The 16,145-nt window shown below is 41.5% G+C and overlaps 1 protein-coding gene across 3 annotated transcripts in view; it reads right to left on the bottom strand.

Annotated features, from left to right (window-relative positions):
* Nucleotides 1-6,897: 6,897 nt before the first annotated feature.
* The window catches only part of CRBN (cereblon), a 29,307-nt gene continuing 20,059 nt past the window's right edge, over nt 6,898-16,145 (bottom strand). For all 3 annotated transcript variants that reach the window (XM_083426250.1, XM_083426251.1, XM_083426252.1), the window contains exons 8-11: nt 15,310-15,425; nt 14,609-14,673; nt 11,198-11,329; nt 6,898-10,023 (exon numbers count right to left, since the gene is read on the bottom strand). In XM_083426250.1, the coding sequence (XP_083282376.1) occupies nt 9,843-10,023; nt 11,198-11,329; nt 14,609-14,673; nt 15,310-15,425 (494 nt within the window). In that variant the 3' untranslated portion in view covers nt 6,898-9,842. The remainder of the gene's footprint in view (nt 10,024-11,197; nt 11,330-14,608; nt 14,674-15,309; nt 15,426-16,145) is intronic.

The raw sequence follows: 16,145 nt of genomic DNA on the forward strand, positions 1-16,145 counted from the left end.
GTACCAAGGAGAAGGACTTCTTCTGAAGGAAATGCAACAGTGGTCTGTCCCTTCTTTTCCTGTAAGTGGCCACGACATAAGAAAAATGGGGTTTTCATCTGGGAAAGAAATCGGGATACTCTTGCAGCAGCTGCGGGACACGTGGAAAAAGAGTGGATACCAGATGGGAAAGGAAGAACTCTTAAGCCATGTAAAAAAGGTGTAAAAATAATGATTTAAAATGTCAAGTAAATTGAGTACATAAAATTGTATCAAAGTCTGCATGTAAATATTCCATTGTTCATACTCACTTGGGTTTCAAGCACTGTTGGAATCATCGGGATTGTTCTTTTTGATGGATTTTTTTTTTTTATTACAATTAAAGTGCAAAACATTTCACAAGCAGCTGTGTTCGTCTACTAATGTGTGGTTATATTTTCCGAGTAAGAAATGTATTTTGTATTTTTACTGAACTATTTAAGAATGCCCTTGTGGTGTTAAGTTGTGCTTTGTTCTCCTACGTGCATATGCTGCAAAAGTCTGAAACAGTTTGCAAATTTTCTGTTTAGTGCAAGTTTGGGTAATGGTACGACAGCAGTATTTGTCCACTAGGTGGCAGTACATAGGAACCTTTATAGCTGCAAACAAAATACACTGGATCCAGAATTGGCTTCCAGTTAATTACGGACACACCGTTAACACCATATTCATGGAAGACAATCTTACTCAGCTCTGAGTGATTGCCAAAGAAGACTGTATTTACACATTAAATGACTTTTGTGGAGGGAAATATTGACTGCTGCTGCTGAAGACAGTTTTACTACACGAGTCCCAAGATCTGGTAGTGTCAAAAATTGTATTATTTATTTGATGGCAATAATGCTAATAGGTGTAGTATAAGCTTAATCCTGGCCACCAATCCTTCATCTGTCAACCTTTAAAATGATTCTTTGACTTTTAACAAGCTTCAAGATCGTAGGGAGGTCTGACGTCTTGTATTATAGAAAGCCTTGTTAATTCTTCTGGGCTGTTTCTCAATCTACTGACATGCAGAGTGTTCAAGACTCCCCGGTTTAAGGGAACTAAGGAGGCTGCTCAAAGCAGTTCCTTTCTTTTCCTATGTACATCATTTCTGGCTCAGTGCTTCCCTTATATGATAGAAGTGATTTCACTCAGTGTGGCTTCTGTGTCTGTAGACTTTAATGTTTCCTACTCCCATTTACTTTTGGAAACCTAATTGTCACAGGGCAGTAGTTTCATGATCACACATGTCCCAAAGCCTTTATTTAGCAAGATGAATTGGGAAAAAACGCATCAATCCTTACAGTAAATTAAGATAAAGTTGCAGAGCACATGGGTCCCAGTATTCTTCATACATACCGTATTTCGCTCTTAAGACGCACCTAGTTTTTAGAGGAGGAAAACAAGAAAGCAATGCAAAGCTTCTTAAGTGAAGAGGGAGGAGCGCTCCTGCTGCGCTCAAGAGGCTTTGCGTGGCTATGCCTGAAGCCAGAAGAGCAAGAGGGATCGGTTCTGGCTTTCTGGGATAGCTGTGCAATCGCTCCATAAGACGCACACACATTTCCCCTTCCTTTTTTAGGAGGAAAAAAGTGCCTCTTACAGAGCGAAAAATACGGTATTGTGGTATGTATTGTGAACATATCATTTCATGGGAATGGGAGGCATTCATGTAAGCCAAACGTAATTAAGAGGCGCAGCAAACCAGAACCCTCAAAACATTGACATTCTTTCCCAAACCTGTCCATTCCTCAAGCCCCCTTAAGTATGAAGTTTAGAGACCTGTATTTAAAAAGCCTAACTTGTGCTACCTTGTCCTCAAACTTCTGTATTAACTCTACTTCTGCTGAAATTAGGCATGAAAAGGCAGCCCTATTGTAGCCAATAGAAGGCTTTTGAACTACAAATTGGGGAGGTGAGGTTAACCGCCCTCTCTAAAAATATCCCACCGAGATACACAATTAGGGTTCTTTTGAGCCTAATTGCTGTGGGTGAGTGGCAGTTGGGGGGGGGGGCTCTCCCTACTATAACTCCTGTGCCCCCCCATTACCCCTCTCCTGCCTCAATTAGGGGTGGGTTTGTTTGTTTTAAAAAAGCCTACTATTGGTTCCAATAGAAGATGTCTCTCCCCACCCCCAATTCCACCAGAAAAACCCACCCTCTTCATTGTTGCAGGGTGGGGAGTGTTGTGGAGAATACAACTAGGGAGGCAAATCATACACACATACCAATTAGGCTTGAAATGAAGCAAAAACACTTTTTGTAAGCCTAATTGCTGGCAGAGGAGTGTTGTATGATCCCCATGACAATTCTAGTTTGCAAAAGTTCCCATGAGCCCAGAAAGGTCAGTGGCCTCTGGCTTAAATACAGTGGTGCCTCGCAAGACGAAATTAATTCGTTCCGCGAGTTTTTTCGTAGAGCGAGTTTTTTCGTCTTGCGAAGCACCACGGCGGAGAGGGGTGGGGAGAAGCAGGGCAGCTGCCGCAGCCGGTCCTTGGACTCACCGCGCCTTGTGGACACCGCACGACGCAGCTGCTGCCCTCTCGCTCCCCTCTTCCCCTCCTGCAGAATCCTCTCTCGCTCTCTCTGGTTTGGTCTCTCCAGCTCGGAGTTCCTTGGCTGCCGACTGTAATGAGAACCACATGGGCTGGGAAGAACCCACCTCGCTTAGACTAGAGGAGCCCTCCTCCTCCTCCTCGCCTGCCCCAACAACCTCACCCTGCAAGGGTGGGTGCAAGATCTCAGCTCCGGGATCCTTTCTCTCCCTTGCAGACGCAGGCGTGCGCTTTCCAAGAACGCGCGCATGTCCAGGTGCACGCAGGCAACACCCTGGTCCCCGCGGGGCTCAGGAGCGCGACTCCGGCTGCAGCGCTGGCGGCAACGGCTCCCGAGGGGAGCGCGCGAGGCAGCCGGAAGGTCAGCCATCAGCCGGAAGGTGGGAGGGAGCCGGGGGAGCCGTCAGCAGGAAGGTGGGAGGGAGCCGGAGGAGCGGGGAAGCGAGCGTGTGACCGTCGCCATGACAGGAGAGGCAGGGCTGTTTCGTCTAGCGAAGCAAGCCCTTTGGAAAATCCGTCTTACGAAGCACCTCAGAAAATGAAAAACCCTTTCGTCTAGCGGGTTTTTTGTCTTCCGAGGCATTCGTCTTGCGGGGCACCACTGTACTGTAGTCTGCAGTAAGCATGGTCTGTCAGGAACCCTGCATAAACTGCAAGGCAACCCATGATTCAAAATGCCTTAAAATGACCTACATTCCCATATAAAAATAAATGATCCACTTACTTGGTTTTTTGGTTGAAGCGCAAACCAGCTGTAGTTATCACCAGCAAGATTCTGTTCCGTGCAAACTTACCTGTGCATGTTTGTGAGGGAAACACTGTTACACTATTAATACAATATTAATTAGGGTATGTACATATTAAGGGGCAAGATGCAATTTGCTTGAGAGGCTCAGCAAAACATTAAACTTTGAAAGTCAATGGAACAGACTGGTTTCTGCTACAAGTATCTTACAATGGTTTGTAAATGTAATTATCAGAGGGGCCAGGGAAGGGAAGGGGTATACATAAATTTCATTACAAAGTAATTCAGGCAGCAGATTAAATCTGCATAGGAAACTGCAAGGGAGCAATTTTCCTTACAGATTAACTCCAAACCTGAACTTCTGACAGCGAATATGCTGGTGCCGCTATCAAGGAGGAAAACAAGTGGTAGCTCTGTGTTGCATAGAAAATAAATCTAGTATGAGATTATTCCTGCTCTAAGGCTGCATTAATGAGGTTTATAGACCTTTCTCAGAGTTTTTAGATTTCCACAATGAACATGGCTCTGCATTTATACTTTTCATCCTTTACCACTTATAGAGCGAAGAATCTGCGCAAGAGGTTAATTTCAATCAACCATTGACTAATTTCTACACACATTCTTGCTGATGAACATACACAAGCCCAGTCCATTGATGATTTTTGCAGGCTGCTGTTTGATTTGCAGGCTGATGATTTTTCCTGTCCACTAGCACTTCTAGAAGTCAAGGAAGGCCAAAAGAGAATGCACCCGTGTGAAGATGATGCACAATTTGTTACTCCATTCAGCTAGTACTTCCGAGAAACCTGCATGCGTGTCTCCCTACTATCACCTAATAATACACCAATCTCTTTTTAAAAAATCAAAAACTATTTCTGCAGGTGTCTGCTTCCTGACCTGCTGTTCAATTCAGAACTAAATTTTAGTGAGAGCAGCGAGGCCATAGAAAAGGATGAACCAGAAAACAAAGGGTGTCAAGGGGCAATAAAAAAAGCTAGCACCTAAGTGCTAAAAGCTCACTTCTTCACTGGTCTGAACAACTTTGCTCAGCTGCATTTTTTTAAAAAAACAACCCTCTAATTTTACCTGAACTAACTTTCCATTTGGCTAATTCTGGATCCTATAGACTGAATCTTAGATTCATCATCTTCAGTTACTGGCAACATTAACACCCCAGTCACGTACGCACATAATACCGGCTCATTTTCAAGTCGCCTGTTGACCAGCCAGAACAATGTTCTTTGAGCGAGACTTTAGACGACAGTTCAGTTACTGCAACTTTACAGTGTCATTTTCATTCCCTTTTAGTGAGTCTCAAGAAGCAGCACTGCAATGATCCCAGTGAAATAAAGACTGCTATTCATCAAGCACTAAATAAATAGTTGTGGATTTTTGTTGTCGTTTAGTCGTGTCCGACTCTTCGTGACCCCATGGACCAGAGCACGCCAGGCATTTCTGTCTTCCACTGCCTCCCGCAGTTTAGTCAAAAGTTGTGGATTAGGAGTATACAATAGGCCATGTAGCATTATTTTAACATACAATTTGAAAGTCTTAACAGCTCAAGATCTTACGAAGAATCTTTAGCACAACACAATAAATTTTTCTTGGAATGAAGAAATTACGTTCGCCGGTCTTCAAAGCAATTTGTCTTTAATGTGAAATTCTTAATTTAACAAATGTACACTACTGATCAAAACAAAATCTTCAAAGTTGAGAAAATGTTTTGAATAAATTTATTTTGTAACTTCCAAATAGCTATTTAAAAAATGTTTTGCGACATGCATAAAAAACCCAGACATTCCAAACATTTAAAAAAAGAAAACCTAAGGATTATGTTGTTAATTCACGTATGATTTCTCCTTTTTCTGAAGTCCTTATTTCAAACTCAGCCACAGAATTTAAAGTAAGAAATACATTCCTTTTGAAGAAGCTGAAATCTATGGAGGACCTTGAAAAATAAGAAATAGTGAGTGCTTTCAAAACAAAAAATGAAATTCAAAAAGCGTATTATAAAGTATTGGAAATAAAATTTTAAAAAATTACAATAGAAACACAAAGTGGCAGGTAAACTTTAGATTTAAATGCTTTACAGTCCAAGAATGTCAGCAATGTGGTGCTCAGACGGTAGGAGAACTGGTCAAGTTTGGACTTCCAAGAAACAGCTGTCAAGCAAGCCTAATCAAGGACGTTGCAGAAATTTGCTTAATTTCTGATTTATTTATTTTAAGGAAATCAGATATTTGTGTGTCTTCTCTGCTTAACTGCAGTATGATCACATCAAACACACATTGTGCGATTTCAACTATATGTGGTTGAAGGCAGGCCGGCAGAAATTACCGTATTTTTTGCTCTATAAGACTCACTTTTTCCCTCCTAAAAAGTAAGGGGAAATGTGTGTGCGTCTTATGGAGCGAATGCAGGCTGCGCAGCTATCGCAGAAGCCAGAACAGCAAGAGGGATTGCTGCTTTCACTGCGTAGCGATCCCTCTTGCTGTTCTGGCTTCTGAGATTCAGAATATTTTTTCCCCTTGTTTTCCTCCTCCAAAAACTAGGTGCGTCTTGTGGTCTGGTGCATCTTATAGAGCGAAAAATACGGTAGTTAAATCCAAGCAAGGCAGAGAACTTAAAAGCTCTTTTCACGATGGGTAACCCAACGGACCTGGCGCAAGACAAGCTTTTAAGCTCTCCGCATTGCTTGGGGGGCAAGACCCGCTCAGCACAGGTTCTGGGAGCAGGCAATGACCCATTTCTGCACATCCAACTGACACATGACTGTGTACACATGCACAGAATTGGGGGGGGGGGGCGTAGGGAGAGGGCTTATGTGTACTCTGGTGACACCCGGGCCAGGAACCTAACCCCAGTGCAAATGGGTCATTGACTGTACTGGGGATTCTCCTTTTCTACCTCTCAAGGCTAGCTGCTAGTTTATTCTTCCCAAAGGCAAACAAAGGAGCAGCTACAAGCACAGCATGCTTTCCTTACTGCAGCTTTCATAGAGCAGTTTTAACAACAGTCAGGCAAAAACCACCACCGGATGGACGAAGAATTGTTCTCTGAATAGAAACAGCACTACTAAAAAGGCTTCGCATGAAAATTGAAATGCACTTCCACATAAACGGTAACAAGAAAAAAATGTTTTGTATAGCTATTTGTGTGTGAAAATAAAGATGTGAGATCTGTAATAAGATCTATATTGATTTTAGAAAAACCTTTTAAACAGTAAGGGTGTTAATTCAACGAAATTTCAGTCAGAGTAGATGCACTAAAATTGATGGATCTAACTTATGACATGCTAATTTCAATGTGTAATGCCTAAGGCTGCAATTTAACACACACGTATCTGGGAATAAAGTCCCACTGAATTCAGCGGGGCTTATTTCTGAGTAGACATGTATAGGTTTGCACAGCAGGGATGTTTTTGATAAATGCAATTATCTAATATTTAGTGCTCAGATGGAAATACCGATTCTGACATTTTTATAATCTGTTTCAACATGAAGATATAATAGACTTTAACTCCCTGAGAGTTTTCATTTTCTCCAGTTGTTTGACATAAAACCCACAATATACGAGCACAGGAAAAACCAAGCCAACACAGAGAAGCATTATTGGTTTTATACTGGAACCAGAAAGCATATAATCTACATAAAGAATTTTTCATTGAGGGTACAACATCCAGTTGCACAACACCAGAATATACGGTTTTAGCAGTTACTTGAAATCACACTAGTTTATAAGCTAGAAAATGTTATGAGCTTGATAATATCAAGCCCATTACACAGATTGGGGCAGAAGGCAGAAACAAGTCAACATTAAATGAAATTAGTGGAGTATTTATTTCTCATTGAGCTCACTATGATGCTTTCCCCTTTTTTAAAAAAATCAACTCCCCCCCCCCCCCCGTGTTTACACACATTTCCACCAAATAGGCAAATTTTAAGCTTGCTGACGTCTTGTGTAACTACTCTGTCTTCTTCTGCGGCAACTGCATAACAAAAGCCAGTAAAATATATTGACATCAGTTCATCAAACACTGCTGTTACACAACCTCTGTTTATTGGAAGCTGGCTTGCACACAAACATAGTTGATATTAATAAAAGATGTGGGCAGTGCTTCTGCTGCCTCACCTCTATGTACAGCAAGATCAGGAGCAGGTGCTGGCTAGTGTCATCTGCATGTACAGGATCTGTGCAATTTAACAAACGTATTGGTTCACTGAAAACGTGGGACCTCCCTGATCCTATGACACTGTGTAAGATAGAAAGGTTTGTTCTATAATATGGTTGGGGTGATGGTGGGGAAGAGGTAGTAAAAGTGATCTGTTCGAGGAGGAGGAGGAGGAGGAAGAGGCAGAAGAAGAAGAAGAAGAAGAAGAAGAAGAAGAAGAAGAAGAAGACATTCTCCCCTCCTACAATGGTGGGTAAGAGAAGTGTTGGAACCTCAGACCTGCTCTTGATCTCATCATGCTTAGGAGGTGAAGAGATGGTAGCAGCACGTAAAGAGAGGTCTTGCAATGGGGCACTGGCTACAGTGAGCATTCATCACATAAGAGATGGAAGAATGAGATTTTAACATGTAGAAGTCATATTAGCATTACACTATTGTTAGCAAAGGTTCAAAATCCACACATACACACCCCTTACCCACATGCCAGCTTCGAAAATGGTCATGTCCCACCACCATTCAAAACAGAGGCTTCCCCCCCCTTCAAAATTCTTGCCACCCGCAAATCCCACTGATGGCGATGAAAACTCCAGCCTCTTTAAAAACAAAAAACAGAGGCTCCAACATTTTTCCCACTTAGGAGAAAGCTCTCTAGTATCCTGACTCGTTTTAGTACAGGCCAGTCATCACAATCCTGTGCTTTCACATTAATGTTTTAATATTGCAATCCTATACAAGCTCCTTTTGGAGAAAATAAAAAGCTAAAATGCTCTCTCTTAATACAACGACCTACATCTCACTCTGTCCAAAATGAGGTTTTAGCTACTATTGCTTTTCACAGCTCAGCAGAGAGACAGTGCTGCAGCACGAAATAAAGGTGATCGTTCAGTTGTGACCAGAATGAGAAATAAAAAAACAACATAGTACTACAGAGGTAGAAGACTTCAAGGAAGCAACCCTGAATTACAAGAGTTGCTTGTTCCTATCTATCAAGCACACTGAGTTCCTAACACCCTTTCTGTGTCTAATGCCGTTTATTGCCAGCAAAATAAGCTTTCAGCAGCGGAGTGACGGAAGCCATGGCAGGATCACTAAACTTGGGGGCTTGCTTTTTTTAAAGCCGTTATCTCCCTCCACAGATAAATACATTGGTTCTTATAAAATCAGCAATGCTGTTACTTCAACAAGATACCTAGCCACCCTTAACGAGATCTCTAACAATATATTCCGAAGAAGTGCAGTGACAAAAATGGACTCGGGGCAGGGGTGGGGAATACCAATATATGTAAAATCAGTCTGCCGTCTGCAGACTTTGTTTGCCAAAGTGCATTCTAGGAAAACAAGGCAAAAACACACACAGACACCTTTTTGCTGTTTTTAGCCCCCATTTGAATAACCCATACATGTCTCCTAAAAACCAACTTGCTCAAATGGGAAGCATTAGTTCCTGTTCTAAAGAGCAGGTTATAATTGAATTACACCCTTTCAAACTTTTGACAGGCAGCTGCGACTTACCAATGCCAAAAGAAAAGGCTTATGAGCAACCGCACTGCCAAGGACCCCACAGAATCATAGACATGTAAAAAATGTACACAATCACAATATGGTAGACGGAAGATATTAACGAAGAAAATTACACTTTATCGCAGTCCTAAACATTTTCATGAATAACTTATGTTTTCGTTAAAAAAAATAATCAGCCAGAACATGCCAAATGGAGCAAAATCAACTAAAGGTGATACAACAAAACAATTCTATAGGGATTTTTTTTTTTAACAAAGGAATTGCATATAATAGTCCTTTTAGCAGCAGGCTCCTGCCAGCAACCACTTTGTGACGAGGGACCTACTGTCATCACATGAACCCCTATAGGAGGTTTAGGCCTTGTCCTCTTTTAAGGCTTATTCAAGCAAACACGAATACCTGTAAGTTTATTCCACACTGTTAAAAAAAACAGGGCTTCTTATAAATTCACAACATTCTACAGGGAAATATAACAGTGGGCGATACCTTATACCTGTTCATTATCCACAAGTTGAGTTACACTCAGTCTTCATTCCTCCTCCACAGTTTTATCTTCCCACTGATAGTATGAGTCTTCTTGTATTATTAAAGGGCAAATCTAAGTCTGAGCTGTCTGTTTCAGTGTTTATGAAAGAATTGGGGGGGGGACTGCTTTTTTTCTCATCTTCGTCGCACGTTTGGTACTTCTTCCTTCAGAAGTCTAAACCAGGGCCTTTGGAAGCAACAGTACTTTTATCTGCACAAAGCTCAGGTGAACAGATCCTTTTAGATAATCAGACATAAGATGCAGCACTTTGCAGATTTTTTTTTTTTAAAGAAGACACTGACTGCTAATTCATCCAAGGTAAGGTTATCACAGGCAAAGCAACAGTGATCTTTTACCGGATTCATCCTCTGTTTCTGGAATCCTTGGCAGCAGGGCAGAACGGGTCAACCCCCAGAACTTTTGAGGTGACATATCCTTCTTTGTTGAAGTAAACTTCCAGCCTATGTGGCTTCCGCAGATTCTGCACTCTGCTATAGTCCATGCATACCTAGGAGTGGACAGCATCATATTAGCCTTTTTGAGCAGGATATATCTCATAAATCACTCCTTGCAATAGCCCTTACTGTCACTTGGAGCTCAGAGTAGCAAAGCCACCACAGTCGTACCTTGGAAGTCGAACGGAATTCGTTCTGGAAGTCTGTCCGACTTCCAAAACGTTCGAAAACCAAAGCGCGGCTTCTGAATGAGGCCTGCAGCTAATCGGAAGATGCGGAAGCCCCGCCAGACATTTGGCTTCCAAAAATAAGTTTGCAAACCGGTACAGTCACTTCCGGGTTTGCAGCATTCGGAAGCAGAAACTTTCAAAAAGTAAGCTGTTCGAAAACCAAGGTACGACTGTATAGTACTTCAGCAAGAGGAATCATTTGCAAGTTTCCCAGGCAGAATCCAACCAATTTAAGGGCATGAACTAAAATTATAGTGGTGGCTTCCAGAATAAGAGTTAACAGATTTGCTTAGAGGTTACAGTGGTACCTCGGGTTAAGTACTTATTCGTTCCGGAGGTCCGTTTTTAATCTGAAACTGTTCTTAACCTGAAACACCACTTTAGCTAATGGGGCCTCCTGCTGCTGCTGCGCTGCCCGAGCACAATTTCTGTTCTCATCCTGAAGCAAAGTTCTTAACCTGAAGCACTATTTCTGGGTTAGCGGAGTGTGTAACCTGAAGCGTATGTAACCTGAAGTGTATGTAACCTGAGGTACCACTGTATTCAGATGTTTAGGCTAGAAACCTTTCCCTGACAGGTAATGCTTATGAGAGTGTTTCCAAATAAGCAATAATCCAGTTTGCATTTGGAACCGGAACAGCAGCAGGAATATCTGTTTTCTATGCCCTGAAGTTGTCAAAAAATCATTATCTGCACGCAGGAATGGTGAGTACAAATTAAAAGAAATGCTTGAGCCACAAGGAACTTTGTGATGCATAAGGAATAAATATATTGCACATCTGAATAAGGTGTCTTGCCAGTCTGTCCCTCCCATATGCCCAACGCTCAATATTCTGGGGGCTTGGGTTTTTTTGGCACCTCCCAGATGCTCTTATTTTACTAGTTCTTGGGGTATACACTATGTATGAAGTATACACCAATACAGTAAAAAGCAAAAGCATTCAAATGGCATATTAATCCCCAAACCTACTAGCGTTAATGAGAGGCATTTTATTACCCAGGAAACCAGCTGTGCTCTGTGGAAGACCTGCCAGTCAGATTCAAGTTGCAAGCTTTGTACACAGTAAGCGTCTCGTGCACAAACCCATGAGGATTCACGTATGCAGCCATAGGCCCACCAAGAGATAAACTGCAAGAAACAAATTTTTAAAAGTCAACTTCGAAAACTCAAGATACTGGTGGCTGGTGAGAAATTAGACATGGGGAATATTACTGCTTTGAAATAACATTAATATTCATCATGGGGGAGATCATAGAAACATGGAATTGTAGGCGAATGCTATAAATTTTTTTTAATAAATAAAATGGTCTATCTTTTTAAATGTTTTTTTTTGTTTTAATTTGTTACCTTTTTATTATGTTGTTATTTGGTTTTATGTTTTTCTACTGTAAACAGCTGTAATATATTCTTATGATACAGTAGTATATAGGTATAATAATAATAGTATAAAAATACATAGAAAGATAGATAGATAGTAAGGGGGAGACCAGCCAAGACTATCTGAGGTCAAGGGATGGCATTTCAAGAAACACTCTGCCCCAAAACATTTTGTTACCTACTTCAACAATCTGGCCAACAACCACATAATTGATTCATTGCCTTAACATGTTTCTGTGAAAATTTCTCAGCAGCAGAATAAAAATTTTCTATAAGAGAACATGAGCACTCTCAGTGATTTTCACATGTATCAGTGAGATCCACTTAGAGCCAAACATTTGTAGTCATATATATATATATATATATATATATATATATATATGCTTTCGTAGATTTTCACGGGTACAGGAATGCAGGTTTTGGTGTCCTCGGGTGTCTTCCCGTGTAAAAGTTGGGGTGTCTAGGCGACGTTTCGACGAGGTCTCACTCGTCATCTTCAGGCTGGTGCTTTCGGCTTCTTGTTACTGGAACAGAGCAGGATCTCAGTGTTTGAGTTCCTATAAATATTGTTGAGGAGGTGTGGTGTATAGCCTCCAATGTTCTGGGCAGAGAGGAGGTTCCCAGGCTAGTGTGCCTTTTCTTCTTTTGTTCCTTAATTACTTGAGGGATATCTTGAGTGATTTCTTGAGTGATTTCCTGAATCCCACTTAGGTGGGTCATTAGGTGTGGATTAGTTGCTAAAGCCTTCGTGTCTTGAACTCTTGAACTTTGTGAAGAGTTTTTCTGAGAAGATGGCTGTACTGCACTTGGTTGTGCTCTGGCTTGGCTTCGTGTATAGGGGCGAGCTGTGGTTTTGTGGCCTGTGCCAGCCAGATCTGTGTAGGGATTGCAGGGGGGTGCAGCATCCGGAGGTGCCACCCTGGTTTGGCTACTGGATGGTGTCTGTAATTTATCTGTGGAGAGGGTCTGGGTTTGGGTCTGGTGTGGTTGATTGGTGATGGCGTTCTGTGTGCCTCTGGATCTGGTGTCAGATTTTGTGGGGAGGGCTAATTTCCAGATGTCTGGCAAGCGGGATGTGTCGTCACGCTTGTTCATGTTGTGAGGGTGTTTCTCTATCTCGATGGCTTCCATGATTATTCTCTTGTGGTGATGTTCCATGTTAAAGAGCAATTTGGAATCTGCAAAATTAATTTCGTGTCCTGTTTCTTTCATGTGTTGGAAAAGAGAGGAAGTTTTTTCTTCTTTTTTGACGGCATTCTTGTGTTCTGCGATACGTGCATTTATTCGTCTGTTTGTTTGTCCAATGTACGTGGCTGGGCAGACTTTGCAGGGTATTTCATAGACCCCTTGGTTTTCCAACTGAATTTTATCCTTGGGGTTTCTGAGGATATTGGCTATTTTTTGGTTGGTGCAAAAGGCTGTTTTGATATTGTGTTTATGGAGGATTTTGCTAATTTTATCTGTAGTGCCCTTGATATAAGGAAGGAGGGCTATGCCATTGTTTTCTTCTGTGTCTTGGTTTTTGGGGGGTGTTTCTTTTTGGATTAGCTTCGTAACCCTGTTTTGCTGGTATCCATTGGTAATTAACACATTTGAGAGATTCTGTAACTCAGTTGTCAAGTGGTCTTCGTCAGCCAGGCGTTTGGTTCTGGAGATGAGAGTCTTGGCTACGGAGTTTATTTGTGCAGGGTGGTGGTGTGATTGTGCATGTAAGTAGCGGTTGGTGTGTGTTTTTTTCCAAGACACAGAAGAAAACAATGGCATAGCCCTCCTTCCTTATATCAAGGGCACTACAGATAAAATTAGCAAAATCCTCCATAAACACAATATCAAAACAGCCTTTTGCACCAACCAAAAAATAGCCAATATCCTCAGAAACCCCAAGGATAAAATTCAGTTGGAAAACCAAGGGGTCTATGAAATACCCTGCAAAGTCTGCCCAGCCACGTACATTGGACAAACAAACAGACGAATAAATGCACGTATCGCAGAACACAAGAATGCCGTCAAAAAAGAAGAAAAAACTTCCTCTCTTTTCCAACACATGAAAGAAACAGGACACGAAATTAATTTTGCAGATTCCAAATTGCTCTTTAACATGGAACATCACCACAAGAGAATAATCATGGAAGCCATCGAGATAGAGAAACACCCTCACAACATGAACAAGCGTGACGACACATCCCGCTTGCCAGACATCTGGAAATTAGCCCTCCCCACAAAATCTGACACCAGATCCAGAGGCACACAGAACGCCATCACCAATCAACCACACCAGACCCAAACCCAGACCCTCTCCACAGATAAATTACAGACACCATCCAGTAGCCAAACCAGGGTGGCACCTCCGGATGCTGCACCCCCCTGCAATCCCTACACAGATCTGGCTGGCACAGGCCACAAAACCACAGCTCGCCCCTATACACGAAGCCAAGCCAGAGCACAACCAAGTGCAGTACAGCCATCTTCTCAGAAAAACTCTTCACAAAGTTCAAGAGTTCAAGACACGAAGGCTTTAGCAACTAATCCACACCTAATGACCCACCTAAGTGGGATTCAGGAAATCACTCAAGAAATCACTCAAGATATCCCTCAAGTAATTAAGGAACAAAAGAAGAAAAGGCACACTAGCCTGGGAACCTCCTCTCTGCCCAGAACATTGGAGGCTATACACCACACCTCCTCAACAGTATTTATAGGAACTCAAACACTGAGATCCTGCTCTGTTCCAGTAACAAGAAGCCGAAAGCACCAGCCTGAAGATGACGAGTGAGACCTCGTCGAAACGTCGCCTAGACACCCCAACTTTTACACGGGAAGACACCCGAGGACACCAAAACCTGCATATATATATATATATATATATATAAAAGATTATATTTGTTTTGGGATTATTCTCCACCTAAAATGCAATCTTTACAAATTGCTTGCTAATATAATAAAATCTATAATTGTTAAAATGCAGTTTAGAAACTAAGAGGGTATTTATTTCAAGGCAATTTCTACAGTGTAAGCCCTTTGCAAACTCACCTGAATATTTCATTTTTAGTAGTTATTTCTGTGTCTTGACAATGCTTACAGCAGAGAGACGTACACTACAAGAGCAATAAAGCAAACATAAATGGGGAAACTAACACTTTTTAAGTAACAGAACGGAAGATCCGCAAAACATTTTGTTTAAATACTTTAAATTGCAAGCAAAGCAGGTTTAATCCAGTGACTTTTCCTAAAAAGGAGACCACTTGGAACCTTATTTTCCCTTTAAGAAGTTTTCATAACTGCTTCCTGAAACTCTTTTTCTGTGGCGGCAATGAAGAGACTGACACATTAAATGTAATAAAGTTGACAACAACCTTATTGAAAGTTGTAAAGACCTAAGACTTGCAAAATTGGAAACACTCTAGACCCAGTGATGGAGCAGAGCGCCCAATGTCCCTATCCATGACTGTCCCTCTGGACACCATCATTCAACATCCCATTTTCCACAAGCGGCCAACCAGATGACAATGAGAAGTTCAAAAGCAGGGCATGAGTGCAAAAGCACTCAACCATTGTTGTGTCCAAGTGTCTAGTCAGGAGCACACTGTATCCGATCCTGCAGGCAGCCTATAGCCATCGTATCTAGTAGCTATTGATAGCCTTGTGTCTACTCAAAAGTCTTAACTGGGAACTTGCTCCCAGGTAAGCAAGAGAACAATTTCAAGACCTTGTAAAGAGTTCAGTACACTTACTTTGTTCATTATATCTAGTTCACATCGTAATCGCTGAACAGCACTACCAATTTTAAGCAGCTGAATTCGCAGTGCATCATCAATGGGCAGACAAGCAGCAACTCTGTATGAAAAATCTGAAGAAATTCAATTTCATATATTTAAAAGAAGGTCAATCAGACACACAGCACATTATAATTTCCAGTTAATCAGTGCATAACTATTACAAGGAATCAATCACAATCTACCAGCAATCTTTTTTGGCATCAGCTCAACTGGAATAAACGAAGTGGCAATTTCTGCCACATGCTTTTTAGCAGATGCATATGGACTATGATCTTTAAAAAATGCTCTACATATAGCATTAAAAAGAAAAAAAATCAAAAAGGTGATAATATTGCTTTTTTGATGCAACTCTCTCAGGCTGCATTATGCAAATTGTAAAGCAAGGCAAAGAGCAAAGGCAACGTTAAACTACATAGTTAATCCATTTTCTTATAAATATGAGCCGCTCACTTGTATAGTAATGGAAGTTTCTGTTTGATGCCTGCTGGGGTTACATGCGATAGTAGAAATCTATATTGTCTATTACTCAACAATGACCACATACAAGCCATTTTTTGTGGCTTTCACACTGAAAATCTGCAATGTTGGGAAGGAAGCACACTTATGTGCTATTTAAAGTGGACAACTCTAAAAGGTACAGAGGGAACAGGGGTGTGAGTTAGATCCAGACAAGAACCTTGAGCCAAAGATTTGCAATTTGTCTGAACCAAAATAGGGTCTTGCCAAAGCACTCTGAAATAAAGCAGGAATCTCCAAAGCCTTTTATGCATTGAGATTCGTAAAATACATAC

This window comes from Podarcis tiliguerta, assembly GCF_965153285.1.
Source record: "Podarcis tiliguerta genome assembly, chromosome: 2".
Taxonomy (NCBI): Eukaryota; Metazoa; Chordata; class Lepidosauria; order Squamata; family Lacertidae; genus Podarcis; species Podarcis tiliguerta.